The sequence below is a fragment of the Charadrius vociferus genome, unplaced genomic scaffold (assembly GCF_000708025.1).
Source record: "Charadrius vociferus isolate BGI_N301 unplaced genomic scaffold, ASM70802v2 scaffold198, whole genome shotgun sequence".
Classification (NCBI taxonomy): domain Eukaryota; kingdom Metazoa; phylum Chordata; class Aves; order Charadriiformes; family Charadriidae; genus Charadrius; species Charadrius vociferus.
In genome coordinates this window covers 2919422-2943953 of record NW_009649951.1, presented here as the reverse complement: position 1 = coordinate 2943953, position 24532 = coordinate 2919422, and the positions used below count along the sequence as shown (strand labels likewise).

At 39.1% G+C, this 24532-nt stretch overlaps 1 protein-coding gene across 1 annotated transcript in view; it reads left to right on the top strand.

The window, feature by feature from the left end:
* BNC2 (basonuclin 2) overlaps positions 1 to 24327 on the top strand; it is a 234307-nt gene extending 209980 nt beyond the window's left edge. The window contains exons 5-6 of the mRNA XM_009891513.1: positions 5 to 1474; positions 23667 to 24327. Coding sequence (XP_009889815.1) covers positions 5 to 1474; positions 23667 to 24327 — 2131 coding nt within the window. The remainder of the gene's footprint in view (positions 1 to 4; positions 1475 to 23666) is intronic.
* Positions 24328 to 24532: the final 205 nt, after the last annotated feature.

The window sequence follows — 24532 nt, the reverse complement described above, 5'->3', positions numbered from 1 at the left end:
CCAGCATCACAAACGTTGAGCCCAAAACTGAGCCAGCCTGTGTCTCTCCTGTGCAGACACCTACGCCTGTCAATGATTTATCGAAAACAGAACACACTAAAAGCTCGTTCCGCATTCACAGAATGAGGAGAATGGGGTCAGCCTCCAGGAAAGGAAGAGTGTTTTGCAATGCATGTGGCAAAACGTTCTATGACAAAGGTACTCTTAAAATCCACTACAATGCCGTTCACCTGAAAATCAAGCACCGGTGCACTATTGAGGGCTGCAACATGGTCTTCAGCTCTCTCAGAAGCCGCAATCGCCACAGTGCTAACCCCAATCCTCGCCTCCACATGCCTATGCTAAGGAATAATCGCGACAAAGATCTAATTCGTGCTACATCAGGTGCTGCCACTCCAGTCATAGCAAGTACAAAATCCAACCTAACTTTAACAAGCCCTGGGCGTCCACCGATGGGGTTTACCACTCCCCCTCTAGATCCTGTACTACAGAACCCTCTTCCCAGTCAGCTGGTGTTCCCAGCTTTAAAGACTGTCCAACCTGTTCCTCCTTTTTACAGAAATTTACTTACTCCTGGAGAGATGGTGAGTCCTCCAACCTCACTCCCTACCAGTCCAATAATACCAGCAGTGAGTGGCATGGAGCAGCATCCCCCTCCTCCTTCAGAGTCGTCAGTACCTTCAGTGCTGATGCCTACCCCAGAACCTAATGCTGACCTTGCCCCCAAGAAGAAGCCAAGGAAGTCGAGCATGCCAGTTAAAATTGAAAAGGAAGTTATAGATACTGCCGATGAGTTTGATGATGAAGACGAAGAGGTGAATGACAGCAGCACGATGGTGAATGACATTGGTCATGACAATCACTGCCATTCTCAGGAGGAAATGAGCCCAGGCCTGTCCGTGAAAGACTTTTCCAAAAGTGACAGAAGCAGATGCATTTCCAGACCAGACATAAGAAGGGCAGACAGCATGACATCAGAAGACCAGGAGCACGAGAGAGACTATGAAAATGAGTCAGAGTCATCAGAACCCAAATTGTGTGAGGAATCCATGGAAGGCGATGATCGCCTCCACGAACCTGGTGAAAAATCTATGATGCACAGTGACAGACCAGATGAAAACCACAATGACTCTTCCAACCAGGATGTCATTAAAGTGAAGGAAGAGTATACAGACCCTACATATGATATGTTCTACATGAGCCAATATGGACTGTACAATGGAGGCAGTGCCAGTATGGCTGCGCTTCATGAAAGTTTCGCTTCTACATTCAACTACAGCAGCCCTCAGAAGTTCTCCCCAGAAGGTGAAATGTGCTCCAGCCCAGACCCCAAGATCTGCTATGTGTGCAAGAAAAGTTTCAAGAGTTCCTACAGTGTGAAGCTTCACTACAGAAACGTTCATTTAAAAGAGATGCATGTCTGCACAGTGGCTGGCTGTAATGCTGCGTTCCCATCACGGAGAAGCAGAGACAGGTCAGTAAATATTAATTGATTTTCTACATTATTAAATGTGTTGAATTATGTAAGAATAGGCAGTTTAGGATATATGAAGAAATAGAGAGATGCATAGTAATGACAAGTGACAATTGTGTTCCCATGACATTGAGAGAGTTTTATCACTTTAAGATTTTCATTGTTGCTTGGCATTCAGAATAATATATATTGTGCCATCCTCTTAAGTGACTGGCTAGATAATAAATGTCATTATTCTTTCTGTGTGCCTGTGAACATGTGTATTGTACTTCTGTTTATAAGCTGCAGCTTTTATTACATCTATTTTCTTCTCCCTGAAGCTTTTAAAACAAGAAAAGCTTCTATTAAATATATAGTAAATTATATACAATATGAATACCTTTATGCATGCATATCGAAACATAGAACTAGGAAGGAGAGGAAGGGGTGGATGGATGGTTGGATGAATGGATGGAGAGAGAAAACGGAAGGACTGGAATAAAAGAATGATTTCCATCCCCATAGGGTCATATAAAAACAAACAGGAAGCATTAGAAGACTATTCTTTCTTCTCTTCAATTTTTAAAACTATCTGCTATGTTGTAGCAAGAACAAATAAATATTAACAAAATAGTTGTCTCTTTCATTAGTAGAACTCACACACCTCTCTATCCACTGTAGTCATTTAGTATACTTTTTCTTCTTTTCTGCGTGTGAGCAACTCCCCTCCCCACTGATGGGAATTATGCACACTCAGAGAGGAGAGGCTAGACCCCTACATATTTTTAAAATCAACAAGGGTATATTCTGCTGGCCCTTCAGATGACATCATGCCCTAGCTATGCTGCATCAATACTGAAACAGTTGGGCTTAAACAGAAGCAGCTGGTCCTTAAACTCTTAGGTTTTTCTTTTTTTTTTTTTATACACTATTCTTTTTGATTCCTGAGGAAAATGTAATATAAATGGAATTTGTCAAGGTGGTAGGATAACACAGTTATTTCATACTTGTGGATAAAAGCTCTTGCATGTGATGATCATACTGTCACATAACAAAATCTCTCCGGTTCATGAAGTGATAGTGAGATTGGGTCATCTCTTTTCCGTTACTTGTGTTTCATATTTTTTCATTAAGTTGTAAAAATTCAGCAGACACAAGAAGGAAATTAAACCTAGCTAAACATTTCACATACAGCTCCTCTTTTTTTTTTTTTTTGTTTTGTTTTGTTTTGTCCATTGAAATTGATGTGGTTTGAAAGTAAATATATCATGACATAAAAAATGAAAGCAAGTTAGTGTTGAGGACACTGAGGAGCCAAAATTCACTATTCCAGTCCCCAAATATCTCATGTCTTCTGTTACTATTTATGACATCCACTAAGCAGTAAAATAGGAACGCGCATAAGAATACAAGTTAAAAATGGGTAAGAAGAACAGTCTAGAAAGTTTGTGTTTCAGTGGGATGAAACCACTGGACATGAAGCAGGTAAAACTAAATTAAGACTCCCTTCTTGGGGTATCCAGGTAACTTGTATGAGACTTGCTTCACTTGACAAGGGAAGCATGAGTCAGTGGCATAACCGACGCTGAGTTCAGATGTGTGCAACACCATTCAGTTCCTGAAATTGCACAGGTTTTTTTAGTCAAGAATTTGGCTTGTTTGGTCTGTTTCCTCAGGTGAATTACGAACAGTCAAACATGTACTAAGCAAAACAGCTTTGCATTCAGCATGTGAAGTAAGAAGCAGCTAGCTTTAGGATTTGGAATTTAATGCAATGTATTAAATTTCATCAAGAATCCATTGATAGATCATGCTCATAACAAAGTTAGCATAGTAAAGATTTATATGTTCTAAGAAAGAGATGACTGCGATGACCTACATAAAATATTTCTGAGACAAGAATATTAAAAAAAAAGGTGCATTTTGAAAGAATTTTGTGAACTATGTAAGATACTCCTATTAAGCTTACTGAAAGCAAGCCATAAAATAAAAATTTGATTCAGGAACTTAAAATGCAGGCTGTGTATTTAAAGATAAAATTATTATTTACATATCTTTTTGAGTTGCGTAAGGTACAAGACCATCTTTTTATATTGTTCCACTAGTGACATTCAGAATATTTTCAGTTGTGTGTTGCACTTGGAACAAAATAAATTCACAGGCATATTATATCCTTTAATTGCAAAGATTTAAGAGTGGTTATATTCAAAAAAACTCGAAGGCATGGTACAATTTGTGTTCCCATTCAGGCCTGATGGTTTTGTAAGTTCATTAGCACTCCGGGTTTGCAACCCGTTGCAAAGTTGTCTGGAAATGCCTTGAAAGAACCAAGTAACACTCTTGTGGTTCTTGATAATTCGTTCAGATACTTGAGCGAGAAACATCTTTAAAACTTCCCTGGGCTATCCATTCTTGTCCAGAAGTGCAATGTCTAGGAGTGTGCAGGAATGAAAGCATATGTACAGCATATAAAAGAGAGTGGATGAAAGATTTAAGTAAACATTTTAAATGTTATTTTCTAATACTTCCTCAAAAAAGAAGTTTTTTTTTTAAAAATAAAGTTAGGAAGTAAAAGTTAAATTAATTTTTTTTTTTAACTGCTTAATTGGCCTAAAGATTTTTCCATTCCATTTGTTTTTATTTTTTGCTGATACTCCTTTTGAATGCATACGTTTATTTTGAGAGAGTCATTACCTAAGTATACAATTTCTAGCTCTTCAGATTATGGAGAGCACCTCAAAGATAACTGGATAACTAAATAAACAGCATTGCAAAATGAAAACTTCTTCAGCCACTTAAATCAATTTCACTTAAAAGCTCAGAAGCATTTTGCTATTAATTGCTGTAGAAGAAATAAAAAATAGCTAACTAAAGCACACAATAATAATTCTGGATAATATTTGTCATGTAATGGTTTTCCACTTTGGACACATTATAAAAAGTCTGTGTGATTTGCTAGTCTTGTGAGTCACGCTAGCTAGAGAAGCTTAGAATTTCTTTGCTTTGAAAATGAAAATTAAATAATTTTTTCAGTACTATCTTCTTAATGAAATCAGAGTTCTAGCTACATGGAGTCTTGTGAAGTTATCTTTATTTTTAGTCATTTTCTTAATCATATTACTAGAATTGTATTCATAATATTAATCCTATTATAACTAGTTAGAGGTCTAAAACTCATAACTCTAGTTATGTTCTAAAAGAAAATACAAGCTTACATGGAGATAAAAAATATTGGCTGATTCCTTTTGTTTTGTTTAGGGGCATCTGATGTGGCTTAAGACCTTTTCCAATGCAATTCTAGTTAATCAAAGTTTTTACTATATTCCCCCTGTCCTGTACCTACATAAAACTCCAAATTGTTTGACAGTGGGTGTTGTAAAATGGGCTTTGCAAGGGTGGGGTTACAAACTGCTAGTTACCAGAGGCAGCAGATCATGTTAGGGGCGAACACAGTGCTGCTTTGACTGAAGGAGGGTTTTTCTATCCGTGTCACAGCTGCAACCCTCCGTTGTGGAATGCATCCTGTAGCAGTTTGTGTTAAGGGTTGACTAAATCCAGCTTCACCATTCCTACATCATTTGTGCCAAGGTCAACTCCTATATAAATATCCTTCTGCCAGAAAGGTTGGAATATCTTCTGAGATCTTTGACTAAACACTGCTATTCTTTGTAAATTAGGGTCAAGATAACCAGAAGATTCAGGAGTCCCACCACACACGTGTTTTTTCAACACAGGGCAGAGGAAAGCAAAGCAGAGTCCCAGCGATTACTGTCAATGACCCAGTAATTCTGTTTTCCCTTCTAAAAATTAGACACTGTTGCTTTTGAAGAGTCCAGCTCCACTGAGCCTAGATTTTTTAAAAAGGACCTTTTTTCATCACCTTCTGAGCTGCAAATAACATCACTCATCAAATCGACCTTATACATACCTATATCTTTGATCTTCTCCCCAAACAGAGAAGTCTGTCTATCTTTCTTTTCCTGGAAGCACTACGCTTGTGAAAACCCCTTGTTCTTCCGTTTTTCACCGGCCACTCCCTGAACTAGCTGTTCATCCATTTCTGTTTCTGTATTTACATCAGATGTCCTTTATTCTAAAGGCAAGATGTTCAGGCTATATCTTGTTGCAAGAAGGCAATGGAGAGTAAATAGGAAAAGGGACCATATTAAAAATTATGTCAGTGGTCCGAAGCAATGTCGTAAGCCTCCTTTTGAAGAGAAAAATGTATTTTCCAAATAATTTTTTAGATGGAAAAAAGAGAGAAGGGAAGAAGATAAGCGCCTGTGAGAACTAGGCACTTGAATGGAAAGAATTGTCCTTGTAAAGTGAATTCTCTCTGGACTCAGAGCAGGTCTGTCCTGTGAGTGAGGAGAAAGGGCCTGTGGCCTGAGTGGTTAGATTCCTCTGGGATCCACTTCCCAGCCTCATCTGTGAGTCCTGCCCTGGTAGATAGTGACTTTGCCTTACAAAGAGATAGGTGTGGTTGGTCCCTGAAGCCAGCACTGAGGTACAGCTGCTCAGGGGAACGATCCTGAGCTGTGGCTAAGACATGGGGATGGCAGGAGGGAATAGTTGTTTCCTGTCCAAAGAGGACAGCAATGCCGAAGTTTCATCTAAGAGTCTGTGTTGGAGAGCACGTGCAGAGGTGAAGGTCTGGAAGGTGAAGCTTAGAGCAGCCGGGGGGATCTTATTGCAGCCTTCCAGTACCTAAAGGGGGCCTACAGGAGAGCTGGAGAAGGACTTTTTACTAGGGCATGTAGTGACAGGACGAGGGGGAATGGCTTTAAACTGGAAGAGGGCAGGTTTAGATTAAACATTAGGAAGAAGTTTTTCACTTTAAGGGTGGTGAGGCACTGGAACAGGTTGCCCAGAGAAGTTGTGGATGCCCCATCCCTGGAGGTGTTCAAGGCCAGGCTGGACGTGGCCTTGGGCAACCTGGTCTAGTGGGAAGTGTCCCTGCCCAAGGTGGGGGGGTTCGAACTCTATGATCTTCAAGGTCCTTTCCAACCTAAACCATTCTATGATTTTGTGGTTAACAACACAGATGAAAGAGGAGGCAGGTGGACTTTCTGCCTTCAGGAAGTGGTATTGAGAACCTGCTGTCAGATCTTAAGGAGAAATACAGCCATCTTCTCTGTCAGCCTTAGTGCATGATAAATCCCTGTTTTACCCCAGTACTGGCACTATTAAAATCTGTGTTTCTTAAGCTGGGACATAGCATTAGTAACAGTAAGTTACCAAGTTTTCCTTTCTCTTGGTGTACGCAAAATAAATAAATTCTGTACCTGCTCAGAGGAACACAGCAAGAACTTTTCACATTGTCTTTCTGCTACTAAAGTAGGACTATTAATTGCTCAGGTTTGTCTTTAAATTTCCTCACAAAGTGAGTGTGCGTGTGTGTGTGTGTGCATTCCACAAGATGGGAAAGGTGATTGAGCCCCAAGAATTAATTTAAAAACAAAATAATATCTGCTCAGGGTGACTTATAAATAAATATGAGACAACTATTGGTGCCAAGTGTGATCATGCCACTTGATTGCTAGTTAAATCAGTCCAGATTTAAACATGTAAACTCCTTGATTTGTATGGAGTAAGACATCTGTAGGTGGTTTATTAAAACATGCTGATGTCTCCAGAACTAAATTGTGCGGATATAGGCCTCTGGGTAGCTGTATTGAAAAAGCAGGGACATACTTTTTGTCTGGTTACCTGACTTCCAGCCCTGTACAGGTGTGCTTGAATAAATTAACATCAGTTACCTATGATGAGCCACTGCATACATTATCAAGGGAGGTGAAGATGTGAGAAAGCTGCTACCTGCCTCCTGTTATCACCTCCTTGACACAATAGCACCCATTTTTTCATCATGATACTATGCTTGGAATCTTCTACAGATAACTTTTTAAAGAATTATTTTTTTATAAATGCACTCAATTTTAGGAACAGATAGCTCCAAGAAATACGTTATTTCACACTAGTCCATGATAACTGTTACTGTATTTCCCCTAATATAATTAATTGTCATACACAGCTTGACTTTCCTCCAATAAGAACAAGGAAATCAGGTTTTAAGACATTAGATATTTGATGAACCATTTATCAAGAGACAAAAGGGCTATTTTATACATTTTTTAAAATATAAACATATTTACACCTGCACTACTGTTTCTGGACATGATGCAGTTCATGAAGAGACTAGCTGCATATCCAGTGCAATTGTATGAACCATTAGGTTTTCTCTTGCAGTCACTAAGAATGACACAATGTATGCCATTGCTAATGTTCACTTAACTCTTCCTTACCAAAGAGAACCAGGATCGTAAAGGAACGTTTTGTGCCAAACCTCTTCCGTGAGTAGTCATGTTGAACGTAAACTGCCTGTCACATTGCATACTCACCAATGGGAACAAGAGAAGCACAATTAAAACTAGAATGCATAGAACTAATTTCTTCATAAGATCTCTTTTGTTATTTAAAACAAAAGAAATAAATTACCACAAGCCCTACAGAGGCTACTTGTGTGAGTAAAGATTGCAGGGTCAATTCTGGCATGGAGGAAGGTCTTTTCCAACTACACATATTCATTTGTTTTGGCTTTGAGATGGAGGTGGTGGTTGTTTTTTAAAACTGCCTTCGTTATCTTGTTCTGTTTTAGTACATAAAATGGTATCACAATGAGAGTGAGAGTACAGTTTCTTGTGCAGTGCAAGAAGTCTCATTTTTGTATGAATGTGCAAAATAAGGACTTCTCAGTGACCTGAAAATTTTATTTAAATAAACTGCTATACCAGGATTAAGATAGTTGGTAAGCATAAGTAAAGCACTGAAAATACTAGCCAAAAGCAAAACATGCATTGAGCAATATTTTCCCCTGGTATGTGTTGTGACAAATAGTGTAAATGTTTCATTTGTTTTGTTGAAGTTTCCTGCAGAAGTCCTGTGTGTTTTATGTTTGGTGAAAGAGAATATTTGGGAAGACAGGACTGGGAACATGAGTGTTTATTCATAATATCCTGGTTACCCCTAGGTTCCTGGGAAATAACTGGAAGAACCAAAACTCTTCTCCAGAGAGTTGGAGGAAATTGAGTATTTTCCACTTACCTGAGTAAATGTAAAGCTGTTCCCCATATATAGAGACATCCCATAGTCTTTTGGAAGTGGGGTAAACAAAACATCTACCTACGTTAGTTCCTGCAGAGAAAGGCTCTGGCTGTTCTTTTAAACTTAACAGCAGAAGAATATGAGATTTCTGCTACAGTGGAGGAAGCTGTACTTTACAGATACAAGATAGCACCAGGGCACTACTCCCAAAAGCCTGGATGTGTGAAAATGGAACAAGACGGTGCAACCTGAGAGGTGTAGTACTCTCGGGTGGAGGAGTCTGGGGAGAAATAATGAAAGGGGGAGGGAGACACATCTGTGGCAGGAATAACAGTGTGTTTTCTGCCCTTTGGAGTTACAGCTCTCGTTGAAGGTGAGAGACACTAAGTAGGCAGGTAAATACCATCATATATACATACATGATATACTTATTTGTCAGCTGTGCTTGCCTGTCTGAAATCAGAGAAACTGGCACCTGAAAAGGCAAACTTTACACCTTGTGGCCTAACCAAAGATTACTTGTAGATGAGGCTGCTTTCTTCTTAATGATGGTGATGGTCCTCCCCCTAGATTTGAGCCATTTCATTCCTTAGAACATGAACTGAGTGATTGTGCTGGGGCATAGCCTAATTAAAGTTAAGTTTACCTGGAAGTAAGAAAACTGGTGAGGCAAGTCCTAGAAATTACCCAGAAAAAAAATAATAACCCAGAAGTGGAAAAAATTACCAGGTGTAGATGACAACAACTACAAATAGTTACAAGACTGTTTTGGAGGATCATGTACCAGCCCTGTCAGTATATCTGGGCAGAGGCAGATATGGTCTGCAGTTTGCCTTATCCCAAAGATATGGTCGTTCTTAGGGTTTGTGAGGTCACGGGGTATTTTTTGGAAGTAGAATTATGTAGCAGGCAATGAGTATAGTAAAAAAAAAAGCTCATTTGAGTGTCTATTCCATTGCTTTTTGACAAAGATAGGTCTTGGCTAGCAGACCCAGATGGACTGGTTAAGAATTACAGGGCGCCTTTTTGCTGTAGCCACTGGTGTCTGAGGCACTGGCCTGAAGGTGGGTTTGCAACAAACAGGCGAGATGGGAGTGTTTTGCACTGGAGTATGTCTTAGTAAAAAAAAAAAAAAAAAAAAAAAGGTTGTTACTAAAAATGAGTCATGTGCTCCTCATTCCTGTTGTTTGTACGTTGTCCCACATGCCATCCTTGTCCCTGAATTGAATAAAAAAAAAAAAAAAAAAGATGTTACTTAAAAATATTTGGCAATTTATGGGCCCTGAGGAAAAGAAGACCCAACATCCAACCTCTCTAAATCTGGGACACCTTTTCACGGTTATACAAGTTCCTGGTGGTGAGCAAATATGACAGGGAGTAATAGCAACCTGGTAAAATAGAACCTGTAATTGCAGGAATATACTGTGCAGTTAGAAACGGTTATGGGGGAAGATAAGCGGACTGCTGACTGCTTATCTAAGGGCGATCCTGAAGGAAGAGGTGCAGAGTTATCTATGAGAGTTAAATACTCAACAGCGTCAAGGAGAGACTATATATGCACTGCGAGCGCACTGCAAGGCACTGTGTACGGCTTTTCACTGCCCCTTAATCCTGACCTGCAGTACTCACAGTCTTCTGTCCTTTGTCTCTCTTCAGGAGAGATGGCCACAGTTTCTACTACTGTAGAAACCACTCATTCAAGTCCAGCAGGTACACATAGAATGTTCCCACTAGAGATACCTCGGATGGTCTGTCAGGACCTGAGGTAACACTGGAGTATCTCAGGTGCGATACCACTAATGGTTCTTCACATGTTGACCTTTTAATGGCAAACACTGGATATTTCCTGACAGAAGTTTTGAGCCCACCACTTCTAAAGAAAATCTAAGGCTTTTAGTAGTGCTTCCTACTTCCCAGCAACATCTTTTAAATGAACAGTTTGCCTTGTGCTAAGCAAGTTTTCTTTTTTTTTTTTTTTTCTTTTAATTAAGAGCTCATTTCACATTTAAGCTTGCCCTAAAAAGCATTACTTAAAAAGATCTGTCTAAGAAATAATTTAACATTTTCGCCATAAGGCACCTGCAAGCTTCATATAAATGGACCTGGAAGAGAAATGAAAGAGTTTTAGATCTGCCAAAAATGTACACTATCATAAAAAAGAAAGGATTGCAGGACTTTGTTGGCATTGTGTATAAATGTAAAGTGGTTCATTTTGTATGGGGGAAAATGGGGGGGGAGAGAAAGAAAGGATGGGATTGTAATAAGAAGATATTTTTTGCTGTCACTTCGGTTTTGCTTATTTTTTTGAAGAGAAAGGGGAAAAAAAAGACCTAAACTGCATGTCCATGTCATATACAAGTCTGAAACATAAGCTGTAAATTACAAGTTTTATAAGTTGTTATTTCCAATGTTACTGATTTTTGATTCTAGTGCTTTACAAATTTTATTGCTTATTTTATTAACTAGGGAAAAGTGTTGCCCGCTTGCAGTTCAATACATTTTTTTCTTTCTTTCCCTCTTCCTCCCTCTCTCTCCCTCTCTCTCTCTCCTTTTCTTTGTTATGCCAGAATAAAAAAGCAATTACACTTCAGCCATTACAACTGAAAATATAAACGGGACATAGTTAATTTTGCTGCCCATAAATCTTACATTGTACTTTTATGTTTAACGCACAAAAATGTGGAAATAAAAATAGCCCAAACATGTATATATGTGTGTGTGTGTCTGTGGATGCATGTACTGAAAGAAAGACCTATATATAACTTTGTTGGTAGATAAAGATCTAAAAATACAATGGATAGAAGGAGAACTTGGATTCCACTTAGAAAAGGTAAATGAGCCCTTGTTTCAAGAAGAAGATTCACGCAGATGATATATTATGCAAGACTGAGAATCAAGATTTCACGAGGGGAGGAGGCAGGCCCTGGCAGGAAGGATAACAGATCCTGCGCTGGACGGTTCTCAGGTCTGATAGCCAGATAGGGGAGCAGCACTAATTCTGCAGCCTTTTTAGTCTGTTCTGTCACAGAAGGGGCACTGCTGGGTCAGTCAGCTCACTAGTAATTGTGTTTTACAGACTTCTAAAGCAATTGGCTCAGTCAGTCCCAATTCAATAAAAGTGGAGAGTGAGAGTGAGAGCACTTTTGTTCTATTTTTTACTTGAAATTATTTCATTCAGCAGTCTGTCTTTTTTATTACCAGTATTTGACATTAGCACTCCAAGCTATATTAGCATCCATTTCAGCAGTTCAGTAATGGTATTAAAAAAACACTTAACTTCAACGGTGAATGGTTGTATGACAGTACCATAAAAATCCACATTAAAAAAAAACTTATGTATTTGTCCCTGCAAATTATTTTTCACTTGTTTAACCACTTCAAAACTACACTCTCTTGACTGGTGTTTGCAAGAGCTCTAGCAGCAGGGAAGGCTTGTAAAGGAGCTGAGAAGCAATTGCGGCAACAATGGCATAAAGGGAAAAAATGAAGACATTTAAAGAAGAAGAAAAATTTAATTGGGAACATGCAAGCACACATACATGCACAAGAAAGACCTCTCATTTTGGGTGGGTGCCTGTCATTCATCAACTGAAGTAAGATTTTAAACTCAAATCACTCAAGGTAAAATCTTTGGCATCTTCCACATTTCTGGGATTTAATTTTGAACCCAGCACTCTCCAAGCTTGGGACGGCAGCCTAACTATCTTGGCACTGCAGCACACTCATAAATGACTGCATTAGGTTCTAAATTTTGATTAAACATTCTGTAATTAATCAATGGTAGACATGAAGCAGTTGGCAAGGTCCAGAGCTGCAAAATGTTTAAGACATAAAACATTACAAAGTAATTAGAATGTGCTCCTTCAAGAGAAGGATTGCCTTCAATAAAGAGGTAAATGATAGCATCATGTTTATTGTGGACGTAGGCAGCCAGTGCAATATGATAAACTGCAGGAGATACACATATCAGTAATCATCCACATTATTAGTGTCATTAATCATAATTCTAAAAATATGACAGCAGCAGCCAACTTTTTGACCAATTTTGCCTCTGCCTGTTGGCCGTTATAACTTCACTAATAGACTGCAGAGCTCCTGTGCGTGGCAGTTTGCATTGAGAATAGAAGGTTAATTATATTTGAGCTGCTGATTCCTTCTCTCCTCGGAAAAGACTGAGCACTTTGACAATCCCAGGAGCTCACTGCTGTTAAACCAGTAAAAGTACTTTATTGAAATTTTCTTTGTTGGTCAGGAATGAGTAGATGTTTCAAATGAGATATAAGCGCCAGGCTGGGACGGCTGCTAATGTTTCTTCCAAAATAATCCTTGGACAGCAAGCTGAACTCATACTTCCCTTAGATATCTTTGCACAGTCTCTTGTGGATGGGTAAAAAGTTGAGAATTTAATAACCACTGACAATAGTATGTATGGAAGAATCTCAGAGGGTTGAAATTACTGAGGAGTTGGGGCGTCAGTGAAGGAGGTTACAGGATAATCAGCTATCAGTTGACCTGAAAGGGGTACTTATTTAGTAATGTAAAATTGCTAATAGAGGAACCCTGTTGAAGTGCCACATCACATTTGGTTTTATAGTTCCTCTGGTATTATATAAATAAAACCAGCGTTTTTAGACAAACAAAGCAGTGGGAATGAGAGCTAACATTGCATTGTGACCAAAAGAAATGGTTTACATATTTGCTATGGAACCTGAAATCATACAATACTATCCCTGGATCTGAAGGTCTATTATGAGTTTGAACTTCTAAAACAATCAGTAAAGAGTCTGTGAACCTCCTAAGCAAATCATGAGATAATGTGCTGCTGTGCATCAATATCTGGGAGAAAATAATTGGTTTCAAAGCAGAATTGGGGGAAGCTAGCTGTTCTGACGGAGTTTTATTTTTTATGCATTTACTGAAACTTGAAACTTGGTAAAATTCATGCGTGGGATGCTGAACTGAAGGGACTGTTTCCATAAAATCCTGCAAACTTACCACATTTTACATGGCTGTTGTAACAGTAAAATAAAGTGAAGGATGAAAACTTCTGATTACACAACCAGGATCGTGTAGTATTTAGATGATTTAGGTTTGAAAAGCAATGGTAATTCGTGCAGTTTGGCAACAGATTCTACCTGGATGTTGCCTCAGTACTTCCTAGGGGGGAATACACCTTGTGTGAAGGACTAGCGAAATAATTGAACACACAGGAGATGAGGACCTAATGCATGACCACTGTACAGGGCTTTGTATGAATTGCCTGCACAGGGATAAATTTTTCTGTAGAGCATGTGTAGATTGTAGAAACAGCTTATGGCAGTTGGACTGATTGTCAATGGTGCTGAGCACCTGTAATTTCCATTGAAGGACTTTGACATACATATGATGAACTTCTCATGCATGTAACGTTACTACACTGGGTTAGTTCACTTAGGAAATATTCCGTCAGATAAATCTTTTTATTCTAAACTTTCTCAACCAGTCCGGATATTAGACAAGAGTGCTGGCTATTTTGTAATGAGTCTGTTTTGCTTCCAGGCAGCTAGTAAAGTGAGAGGTTGAAGTGTTGCAACACAATTTTGATCGTTTCTGAGTAACTTTGGCAAGTACGCCAGTGGTTGTGCTTTTTGTTTGTAATATCTTTTGATCTTTAATGGACAACAATAGTAATATATTAAGAGTGCGACATGACCTCGATGCTTCTGAGCACACACAGCTGTTGTGAAAGTGTAATTCTGTTCGCACCGTAAGGACCGTCTCACTAAACACCTCAACAGGTATGTACTGAATTATTGGGCCTTTCAAGAATCCTGAACCTGTCAGATTTTACATTAAAAATTATTTGGTAGCAAACATTGCCATCAAATATCAGTTCCACATTTAACATGAGTATTTGCTCACACAGTCGGCTCTCCTGCCTCCCCAAATGCCATCTTGGTATTAACATTTTTTATGCATTCCACAGTGATGACAAATTGTTTTCTGACTCTAACTGTGGATTAAGTATGCAAAAGGCATGTTTGCCACTGCCAACAAACCAATAATTCTCACTAACATCTTCAGAGTTACAACATTTATAAAGTTGCAAAGTGGAGTAAACAAACCATCTGTTTGGCTTTACCATATATGTCATGCTCTCTTATTAGCATATTACGATTCATTTAGTAAACAAATTTGGTGATTTCGTTCATGTCAAAGTTAGAGGAAGCTTGAAGATGATTAACATTCCTGGGACAGGCACATTAATACATTGCTTCCTCTGCAAAGTTAAATGGCTTCTCAGGAGAATCACCCCTTGTTGACAAGATGAGACTGTCAATTTTGTTTGCCTGCCACATTAGGGGCCATAAGGGGATGGGAAGCTCTGAGAAAGAGGAGCAGTGTAGGCAGCATAATTCACTGCGAATTGAAAAAAGAAGTCTAATTCTGATAAATGGTCGACCCCAATACATCCTACCTGTTATTACAACAGACGTGCCGTATCTGTGCAGTAAATTAGTTAAACCCCTAAAGAGTTTGATGGGAGCTTATCTTCAAGTGAATAATTTGAGTGTAGAGGGAGCTGTCTTCGTGACCAGTGTGAGTGATTTGTTTCATATTGAAAGGGATTGAAATGACTGGGCTCCACATCTTTAATTTGCAAGAACTTGCTTGTCCTTTATTTCCTGCATTTAATAAGCACTGTTTTTTTACTTTTTTTAATAGGTGCTGAACTGTATTTTACCTTTTGGATTTTCTTCCTATGAAAGGTTAATATTTTTCAGATTCTATGCAATTTAAAGCCTCAAGAACTGATGTTAATACCCAAACTGTTCATGTAGAAATGGCATGGTTTCATTGGGTAGTATAGTGTTTTGTCTTCACTCATTGTTTTATAGTCTAGCTCCTTATCCCTACTTTTCCCCTTACATTTAGAGGCAAACTAAACATGGTCAGACACATGGAAGTGCTAGCGCACAGGCTGAAACCTTGGCCCTGTTCAGATAAATGTGAATTTCATAATTTAGGTCAGAACAGGATTTCAGACCTTTATTTTTGCTTAGATTTATGGATATTTTTTTTTCTTCTTAATTGAAAAAAAAAAACAACAAACCAAACCCTGTATCAAAGATGCTGAGAGAGTGGCAAAATTAGAACAGTAACTGAGAAAATAATTTCTTTAACGGTTTACGTTACTAATTAAATTCCAGGAACTGTTGTATTGTTGATTCTCTTAAGTAAATGGGGGAAATGATTGCTGCTTCCTTCTTGAAGAAATATCAGAATTAAGGCCATATCTTTTCTCATAAATATGTACATTGTTATATTTAGCCAGAGTCTTACTTTCTGGTTCTTTGATTTTAGCTGCGTGAAACTCAGCACTTTCAGTCTGTAGAGATTCTGAGAAAGCATAAGATTCTGTGTTTACTTTCTTTGTGTTCACATATTGTGAGTTTCAGGCTTAAATAAGCAGGAAAGGAACATGAAGTTGAAGTAAGACAGCGATACTTTGCCATATTAGCAAATTGTGTTAGGAATTAAAATCATGTGAGATTTTTAAACAAAACCGTAAATCTTAATTGACAGGCTTTGAGGTGAAGAGAAACAAAGAAAACTTTGCTTTAACATTTCATTATAGGTAAAAACGTACGCTGAACACTGAGCTGAAGATAGGTGTGGAAAAAGTCTCATGGAAGGAATAATGAAAGTTTCCTTGTTTGTGATATTTTAAACCAGATTGACAGAGCTCAGTTTTAAACTAAATATAGCAGGAGGATAGTTTGAATGGGGCCTGTGCAACCAGAGCAGTTACTTCCGTATCCAACTTTAATAAGGGGTTCGCCAATCTGTGTGTAAACCACTGGACAAATGTGTCCTGGCCTTTGATTTTGGAATAGAACCTTCTTCAAACTGTTGAAGATTATGTGGTTTCAGGTTTCATAACCCAATATTAGCTTCTGTCTTCTTCCAAAAAAAAAAAAATGTACTATTCCTTGGAAAGCACAGAACTTAATAGAAAAGAATTTAATGTTGATTTTCAATGCATTAAGTCTCCAAATATAATTTTATTGTATTACTTAATGCTGGGATCACTTATTATATCTTAAAGCAAAGCTGCCCAAAGACTGATGGCCACCTGCTGTGACCTCCTGTCTGATTTCTCTGCAGTGTTAGCATGATAGGGCTAGGTGGTATTACTTTGGCAAATCATGTATTTGCGAGAAAATGCATTTTCAGAATATTTGAAGTATAGGGGATTGGTATATTGCTTTATTTGGAAACATAGGAAGAAAGGATGTGGCAGGATACAACTGGAAATGTTGAAATTATTCATTTCAGAATTTTAATGAACAATACGGTGCACTTTGATGTTTGAGTGAGATTTTCATCAGGGAACTTTGTTGCTTACAGTCAGCCAAGGATGAGCAAGGGGCCAATAGCTAGGACATTTAACTGGGACATTGGTTGGCTTGGCCTTTTTTTCTGACTGCGTTAGGGACTGGAAAATGGGTTCCTTAGTGCCTAACTGACTGCCCTAACAATTATGCTGCTAAATCATTTTCACTCTCTTTTTCTCTCATTCCCTTATTATTTAAGTGTAATCATATGCTTGTTTTGCTAAAAAATTAAGAAAATAATGCTTTAAATTTCATTTTCAACAACCTGCCCCATCTCAAACTGTGAACAATACATCAACACATTTTTTCATGCAGTTTGTTTTGTGTTCTGTATAATACTTGACTTTAAATAAACAGAGTACTCTTTATTATCCAAATTCCCTAACTTTGCTGTGCTCATCAAAGATGAGGTTTTTCCTGGTGCAGATAGGACTGTGGCCATGGGTGCATCCAACGTTGGCCTTGAGTCACGAATATAATTTGTGCCAATTTCTATGCCAGGAGAAATTCTGTTCTCTGATAAATTCCTCCTCACTCACTTCAAAAAGAAATAAAAAGACTGACTAAATAAAAATAAACTAAAATAAAGCGGCCATTACATTTTTCTTTTCCAACAAATGGATAGTAAATTAACGAAATCAGGTTCATTGACAAGTGTAGAAAGAAACTGCTGAAGAGAACCCGGTCTGGATTTATGAGCTGTGTAAATGGCATGTACGTTTAATTGACCATATTTCCTAGGCTTATAATCCCCTTTCTTCTGTTGATGCATAGTGCATCTCTCACTAGAGGAGCTCGCTAGTAGTAGGTGGGGTGGAACTGATGATGAATTCTAATTATGGAAGAATACTTCCGTGAACTTCACAAGGGAAGGAAAATACTACCACCAGTGGGATCGTGCTGACAGTCAGAGAGCTGCTGTAGTTGCTGTGGCACTGTGCATTGTGCTGCTACCGAAACTCCTGTCTGAAAGGGCAGTGGTGAACTGGGAGGTGAGATACCTTTGCCACTTCCCCACAGCCACAGATTTCATGTGTATCATCATTATCATTATCATCCTTACAGTAGCACTGATCCATTCTTAAGATGATTGAATTCAGAAGGCTGAATTCACCCTGGTGAGGACTTTCCACACACTTTTGCCCACTGTGTATCTATCTAATTCATGAATAGTGACTTGAAAGAAGAATGTTAATTATGTGGAAAAAGCGGGCATTCTAGGCCTCTGAAATAAACCAGACTTTGCTAAAACTCCTTGCCGCAAGAAGTTATTCTCAAAACATCCTAGAAAAATACTCTCCTCATTTTTAAGCGTACATGATATGTAGTACAGAGCTAAACAGATGTTTGGACATTCTTTGGCACACGTAGTATTTTAAATTCTCAGAACTAACCCTCTTCACCATCCCTTCCGTGTTGCCTTGGATGGGGTAGATCTGGTAACTGGGGCTGAGTGAGATATGCCTTTAGTTAAGCTTTTTTGACCTCATATTTCTGCCTGGAAGACTTAATTCACCAGTTGTCTTTACACAGCGTTTCCATTGCCGGGATCAAATCTCATTGGGTAGTTGATGTACAAATAAGCAGTCTGAGAAGTTCAGTGTCATTCAAAGGATTTTATTAGGTCAAATATTTTATGTTTTCTACACATACATATACCTCTGCCATTCATTTAGGCTCTTCAAGCTTTTTTCCCCTGAAGATACAGCACCAACTGCAGTGCAAAGGGCACCAGAGGTGGCCTTAAATTAGCTAGCTCAGGTATGAGGAATAATGGAGCCATGTCAAGCTGAAGCTCGGCTGTTCTTGGTGTTATCTTGCTTCATGATTTTACGCCTGTTTGGTAGCAGTGTTCATGCACTGGCATAAATCGCTCTGCCCAAGCTGTGCCTCACTTTACTCAGGGAACATTGTTTACGCATACCTGGGAGCAGCGTTCAGAAGAGGACAAGGTAACAGCATGGTAAATCACACCAGGGCGCAGAACAGTTGAAGCAAGAAGCTGCAGATGCCATGGGGAGGAGCAGATGAATGGATGGCAACGTGGCTAGCATTGGCTGAGGGCTGGCACAGGACTTGCTAGGATTTAGGAGTGACAAAGCAGGGTAGAAGGAGTTGGATTAGAATGGAATACTTCAATTTGGTACGGAGAGGGGAGTCTGGGAACTACTGGAGTAATTTAAGATGGCTGCATGGGTACATTTTCCAAGAAAAATCCAAGGTAGATCAGCACTGGATGACAGGAGCAAAGAAATAGTTAAGGTTATCAAGACAAAAGATAATATGGGCTTGGCCAATATTTGTAATGCTACTTTGTTCCTCTCATGTCTCTCTGACAGCTGTTTGCAGCTACTCAGTCAGAGTAGAGGTTGTCGGCCATGTACTCTTCTGCCTTTCCACCAAATAATAGTCTTCATAGCTTCATAGCAAATCATGCTTCATTTCTGCCCCTAAACTCAACCCTATTCTACTTGGCAACTGCCAGTGCTTGCCTTTTCCCAGAACATCTCCCTTTTTAAACTTCCTGGTCTGTACCACTTCCCTTTCTGTTCTGCCTTTATCCATACTCTTCTTTCTTAGTTCCATTTTTTTGCTTACGGATCCATTACTTCTAGCTGTCCTTACAGACACGGTCATGTTCCTCCTACACAGAACTCCCTTGTCATCTATTCCCAAAGAAACTTTGGGGATACTGCTGTCAGCCCCGAGAAGCGCCTTCTTTATGCAGGACACTGTTCAAGCAGCACCTTGCGCGGGGTGCTCAGTCTGTGCCTCAGGGTGCAATGCTGCATTTACTTGTGTAGCAGATGGGAAAGGGGCTGGCTCCAAGGTCTCTAGGCTGGTGGGGTCTATGAAAAGATACTTTTCCTTCCCTCCTATACCAAAGACCATTCAGCTACTGGAAATGTGTGTTGCTAGTAGCTTCAGCACATGGTATTCTTAATTCTGACAAGATTTTAGCCTCTGTGACTGGTTTTTGTCACAAGATTTCAAAACTTCATTGTCCAAATAAATGAACTTTTTCTCACAATTCGTTCCTCTCATACCTAACAGAATGTTTTTGCATATGATGTTTAGAGAGAGTATTAAACACAAGTGAAATAGATTAAGAAATGAATGTAAAAGAATCAATTCTTTTGAACTGTGGTTGCATAATGGAAATCGACTGCTATGAATGAACCTATGTTCAGAAGTTATGAACAGCAGAGCTAATGCACTGCCATGAGTTCATCTTTATTATTGCATTACACCTGAATCAATTGATAAAGTAGCTTTTTTTTAAGGCTAGGAATGGCACTTAATTGAATAAAAGTCAATGTAATTATATTAGGAGAATCCAACAGTACTGCTGACAGCGGAAAAGGGACACTACTGAGCAGAGTGCCAGAACTTGTCCGCACATTTCTGCACATCGTTTGCCTGACAGATATTATGGGCTGGTACATACTTTAACTAGATTACTGATTGCCACTGCTGTAAGTGAGAATTGAATAAGGGAGGCATCTCTTCTTATCAGAGCATCAGCAGGGTTTGCATCCTTACACTGGTCTTTCTCAGAATGGCCTCTGTCCATCTGGGGCTCAGTGGCCCCTCTTTAACGTGGTAATTTATTCTTATCTCTTCGTTCAGTGAATGCTGAAGTTATTTTCACTGCATGCCTGGCTGCTGTTTTTCTCAGCAGCAAACCAAGGAAATATTAAGCGCAAATGCGTGGAAACAGCAGTTACAGTTATCCTGACTGGTTTCCACACTGCAGCAAATTCCCGTACTGGGGGAATGAGGAGGGGAGAGAGGGGGAGAAATCATAAGAAGTAAACACACGAGCACTTTATGAGTAGTTTGTAGTTAGCATTATGATGATAAGCACAAATGTGCTTTTATGGTCATGAAGTAACAGTGGCCAGAGTGGACAGGTCTTCACAGTAAGCGCTTCCCGTGCTGCGCTTAGCAACTTTGCGTGGAGTTGTGTGCCATCTGACACCAGGAAGGCAAGGGACTGTCAGGACTACTGTTTATCATTCATGTATGTGCACACTGCATGCATCTGTTCAGAACTCATTTGTGGATGATAATGGGGATGCTGTGAATATGCTTTGATTAATTTGCTTTATGTTTTTCATATTGTGTGGTTGAGTCAGTAGCCATCAGAACAACAGCGTAAGTGAGATTACAGCTGACAAAAACCAGTTTCAGAGTCAAGACTTTTTTTTAAAGTCTATTTTATTGGTTTCAGATATTAATTTCTTTCTTTTTTTTTAATTTTTTTTTTTAAACCAGATATGTCTGGATTGGAATGTGAATTTGTTCTCTCTCTCTCTCCTCCCCCCCCCCCTTTCTTTCTCTTTTCTCCTCTCTTCTCTCTCTCTCTCTCTTTTGTGATCTTAATTTAGCAAAAGATTAGAAAGCTGATCTTATCACAAGGTAAGCTCAGCCTTCCTAAGTGCAGTGTGGGGATATGCATAATTACACTTCTGCGCCTCAAAAAAGCAATGGTGCTATACTTGCTTGTGTGAAAGGAGTATTTCCCATGTGGGAGAAAAACAAGGAATACTCTCCACTTTTTTTGACCCTTGCCCATACCTCTCAACTGTCACTCATTAGGAGAGAAATTTTCCGTTCTAGACTCCACCTTACTACAATAATTGCATCCCGAGCAGACATAATTCAATTAAAATGCAGTTCAGGACCAGTTTTGTGTCAGAGAACAGTTGCCTGCATTTGCAGGTGAGCGGGACAGATCGTTTCTATTGCTGTTTTCTTTGTTGATTCCCCTAAGTTCTGTGCAACAGATAGCTGGATTGCAAAGAAAGTGAGAGAAAATTACAGAAATTAACTCCACATCAATTTAATCTTCCTATATTTGCGTTTTCCTTGTTTATCTGCATTGTATTGCTGTACCATATTTGGGACTTCAGCTGGTTGAGAGGTATGTTTCAAAGGGTTTCTTAAAACAAAAGCTTCCAATAAGGAAATATTGCTAATAGCTATTGTTCCTGTTCTCCCTTTTTTGTTACTGTAGGACCTGAATGTCTGTAAAATACTTGATCATTCTTAATGTCTTCCCATGCCAATGTTATACCTAGTGCTTTTTTGCAAATTAGAGTATTCTTTGTTAAAACTCTCTCTTTCTCTCTCTCTCTCTCTCCCCCCCTACCCCCCCGCCTTCTTTCTTTTCCCTCCTACATTTGGGCTCTGATCTGCAATTTATAATGGGCAGACAGACTGGTGAGTCTGCATGTTGTAAATTGCGGGTTTGGGTCCTTAGCTTGCAAAGAATGTTACGCAGTAGAACTTCGCTAATTCTTTGTTTACTGGCTTGAAAATCCAGTCACCCTCCAAAGAAACGGAATAAATATTTGTTGTTTCCTCAGCAATGGTGCACATTCTGAATACTGAATCCTAAAGTTTTCTAATACTGAAAACTTTATACTGATTTCTTATTATTAAGCACTTCAACAAATGAGCATGTTCTGTGGTCAGAGGTCTTTGATGTCTGTCATGTTTGTTGGTTGCATTGTTAATTCAGAAAATGCAGTTTTTCAAAGAGGGTTTCCTGACACTACTGCAAATCAGTGAGGTTCTACTGCAATGGATGAATAAAGCCAATGTCAAAAGTGGAGAGCAGAATGCAGTATTTAAAATAATAAGCCATTTTACACAGTTACTAACCCAAAGGCTTACATTGTTTGCAAATGTAGAGCTTTACGTCTTGAGAACAAAGGCCCAGATCCTGTAAAACACTTCAGAATATGTTAACTTGTGGCTCTTGGGATCTGATCCAAAAACCACTGACGTCAGTGACAGTTTTTCCAGTGTCTCTTAAGCACCCACAGTGACTTCAGCACGTACCTAAACCAAAGCCCATGCTTAAGTGTTTTGACTGATTTGGGGCAAAATTCTCACTGCCATTAGTATGTTTTTTTTTACTGGAAATTACACTGCTTGGGTCAGTCAGCACTGCATCAGACACAGTACTGGGAAGAATACAGGGAGGAGTGGTAATGCCCTCCCAGAAGGATCGAACCAGTGACTTTGGCTAAGATTTTCAGAAACTTACATGTAGATTTCAGAGACTTGTTCTCCTAAACCCTTCAAGTCTTCTCCATCTTGGTTTGGCCCAATTTTGAATCTCTTTTTACCAGAATTAAATTATCAGAATCAGGACCTCTGACTATGTATCATTCAGTTACCTTTATTTTTTTCTCTTCCTATATTTCACTTACACAGTTATGTGAGTACATATATATATTATATATTTATATGTATGTATGTATAAATATATAAGGATATGGATCTAGAAATATACATAGATACAAACACACATAGATATTCCATATATTAATAATATTTTCTCTCGAAGCAAGGCTTTTAGGAAGTCCAGCAGGGATTCAGGAACCAAGAAGAGCATTTTGCATTTTCTGTTAGTGCAATTTATTATTTTGTAAATATCAAATAAAAAGGCTGTAGCTGCTGCTGGGGACTAATGTTGAGGAGCAGTAGCTGAAAGGAAACACAATACAGGGAGGGGGAGGATAATTTGCTTGTTTTGTTTTGTGTTGATGTTGCAGTTTGTTCACTTATAGCAAGACTGAATTTTCCAAGAAACATGGATAGGGGATATTTTTATGATAAATTATCGATAAATCAAATTTGTGTTTGGTGCTTGATGACTGTAAGTTTAATCAAAAATACTGTGCATTTTTCCTTTTCTCCCTTCCCTCTTCCTTTCCCAGACACAGTGCTAATATAAACCTGCACCGTAAACTGTTGACCAAAGAACTGGATGACATGGGCCTGGACACCTCACAGCCTTCTCTTAGTAAGGACCTCCGCGATGAATTTTTGGTGAAGATATATGGCGCTCAGCATCAGATGGGGCTCGACATAAGGGAAGATACCTCCTCACCTGCTGGTACTGAGGATTCCCATATGAATGGGTACGGCAGGGGGATGTCGGAAGACTATATGGTCCTGGACCTGAGCACCACCTCCAGCATCCAGTCCAGCAGCAGTATCCATTCCTCAAGAGAATCTGATGCAGGAAGCGATGAGGGCATTCTCCTGGATGACGTCGATGGGGCAAGTGACAGCGGGGAATCTGCCCACAAAGCAGATGCCCCTGCCTTAGCTGTAGGTATGGGCACCGATGTCCCAGGATCCCTCATGTTCAACAGTGTTTCGGTGAGCAACGGTGGGATAATGTGTAACATTTGCCACAAAATGTACAGCAACAAGGGAACCCTCAGAGTGCACTATAAAACAGTGCACTTGCGAGAGATGCACAAATGCAAAGTCCCTGGGTGCAACATGATGTTCTCCTCTGTCCGTAGCCGAAACCGGCACAGTCAGAACCCCAATCTGCATAAAAACATTCCCTTCACTTCAGTAGATTAGTTCAAGGATGGACACAGCATAATGCCAGCTCTCAGAGAGGGCCCAACACATCTGAACTGCCATATACAGTCTCCCTTTATATATATATATATATATATATATAAATATACATATATATATAATCTTTTTTCTTTTCTTTTTTAACAAAAGAAAGAAACACCAGGTGCTTTTTCCCCTTTGTTGGTTGTTGGTTTTGTTTTTTTTT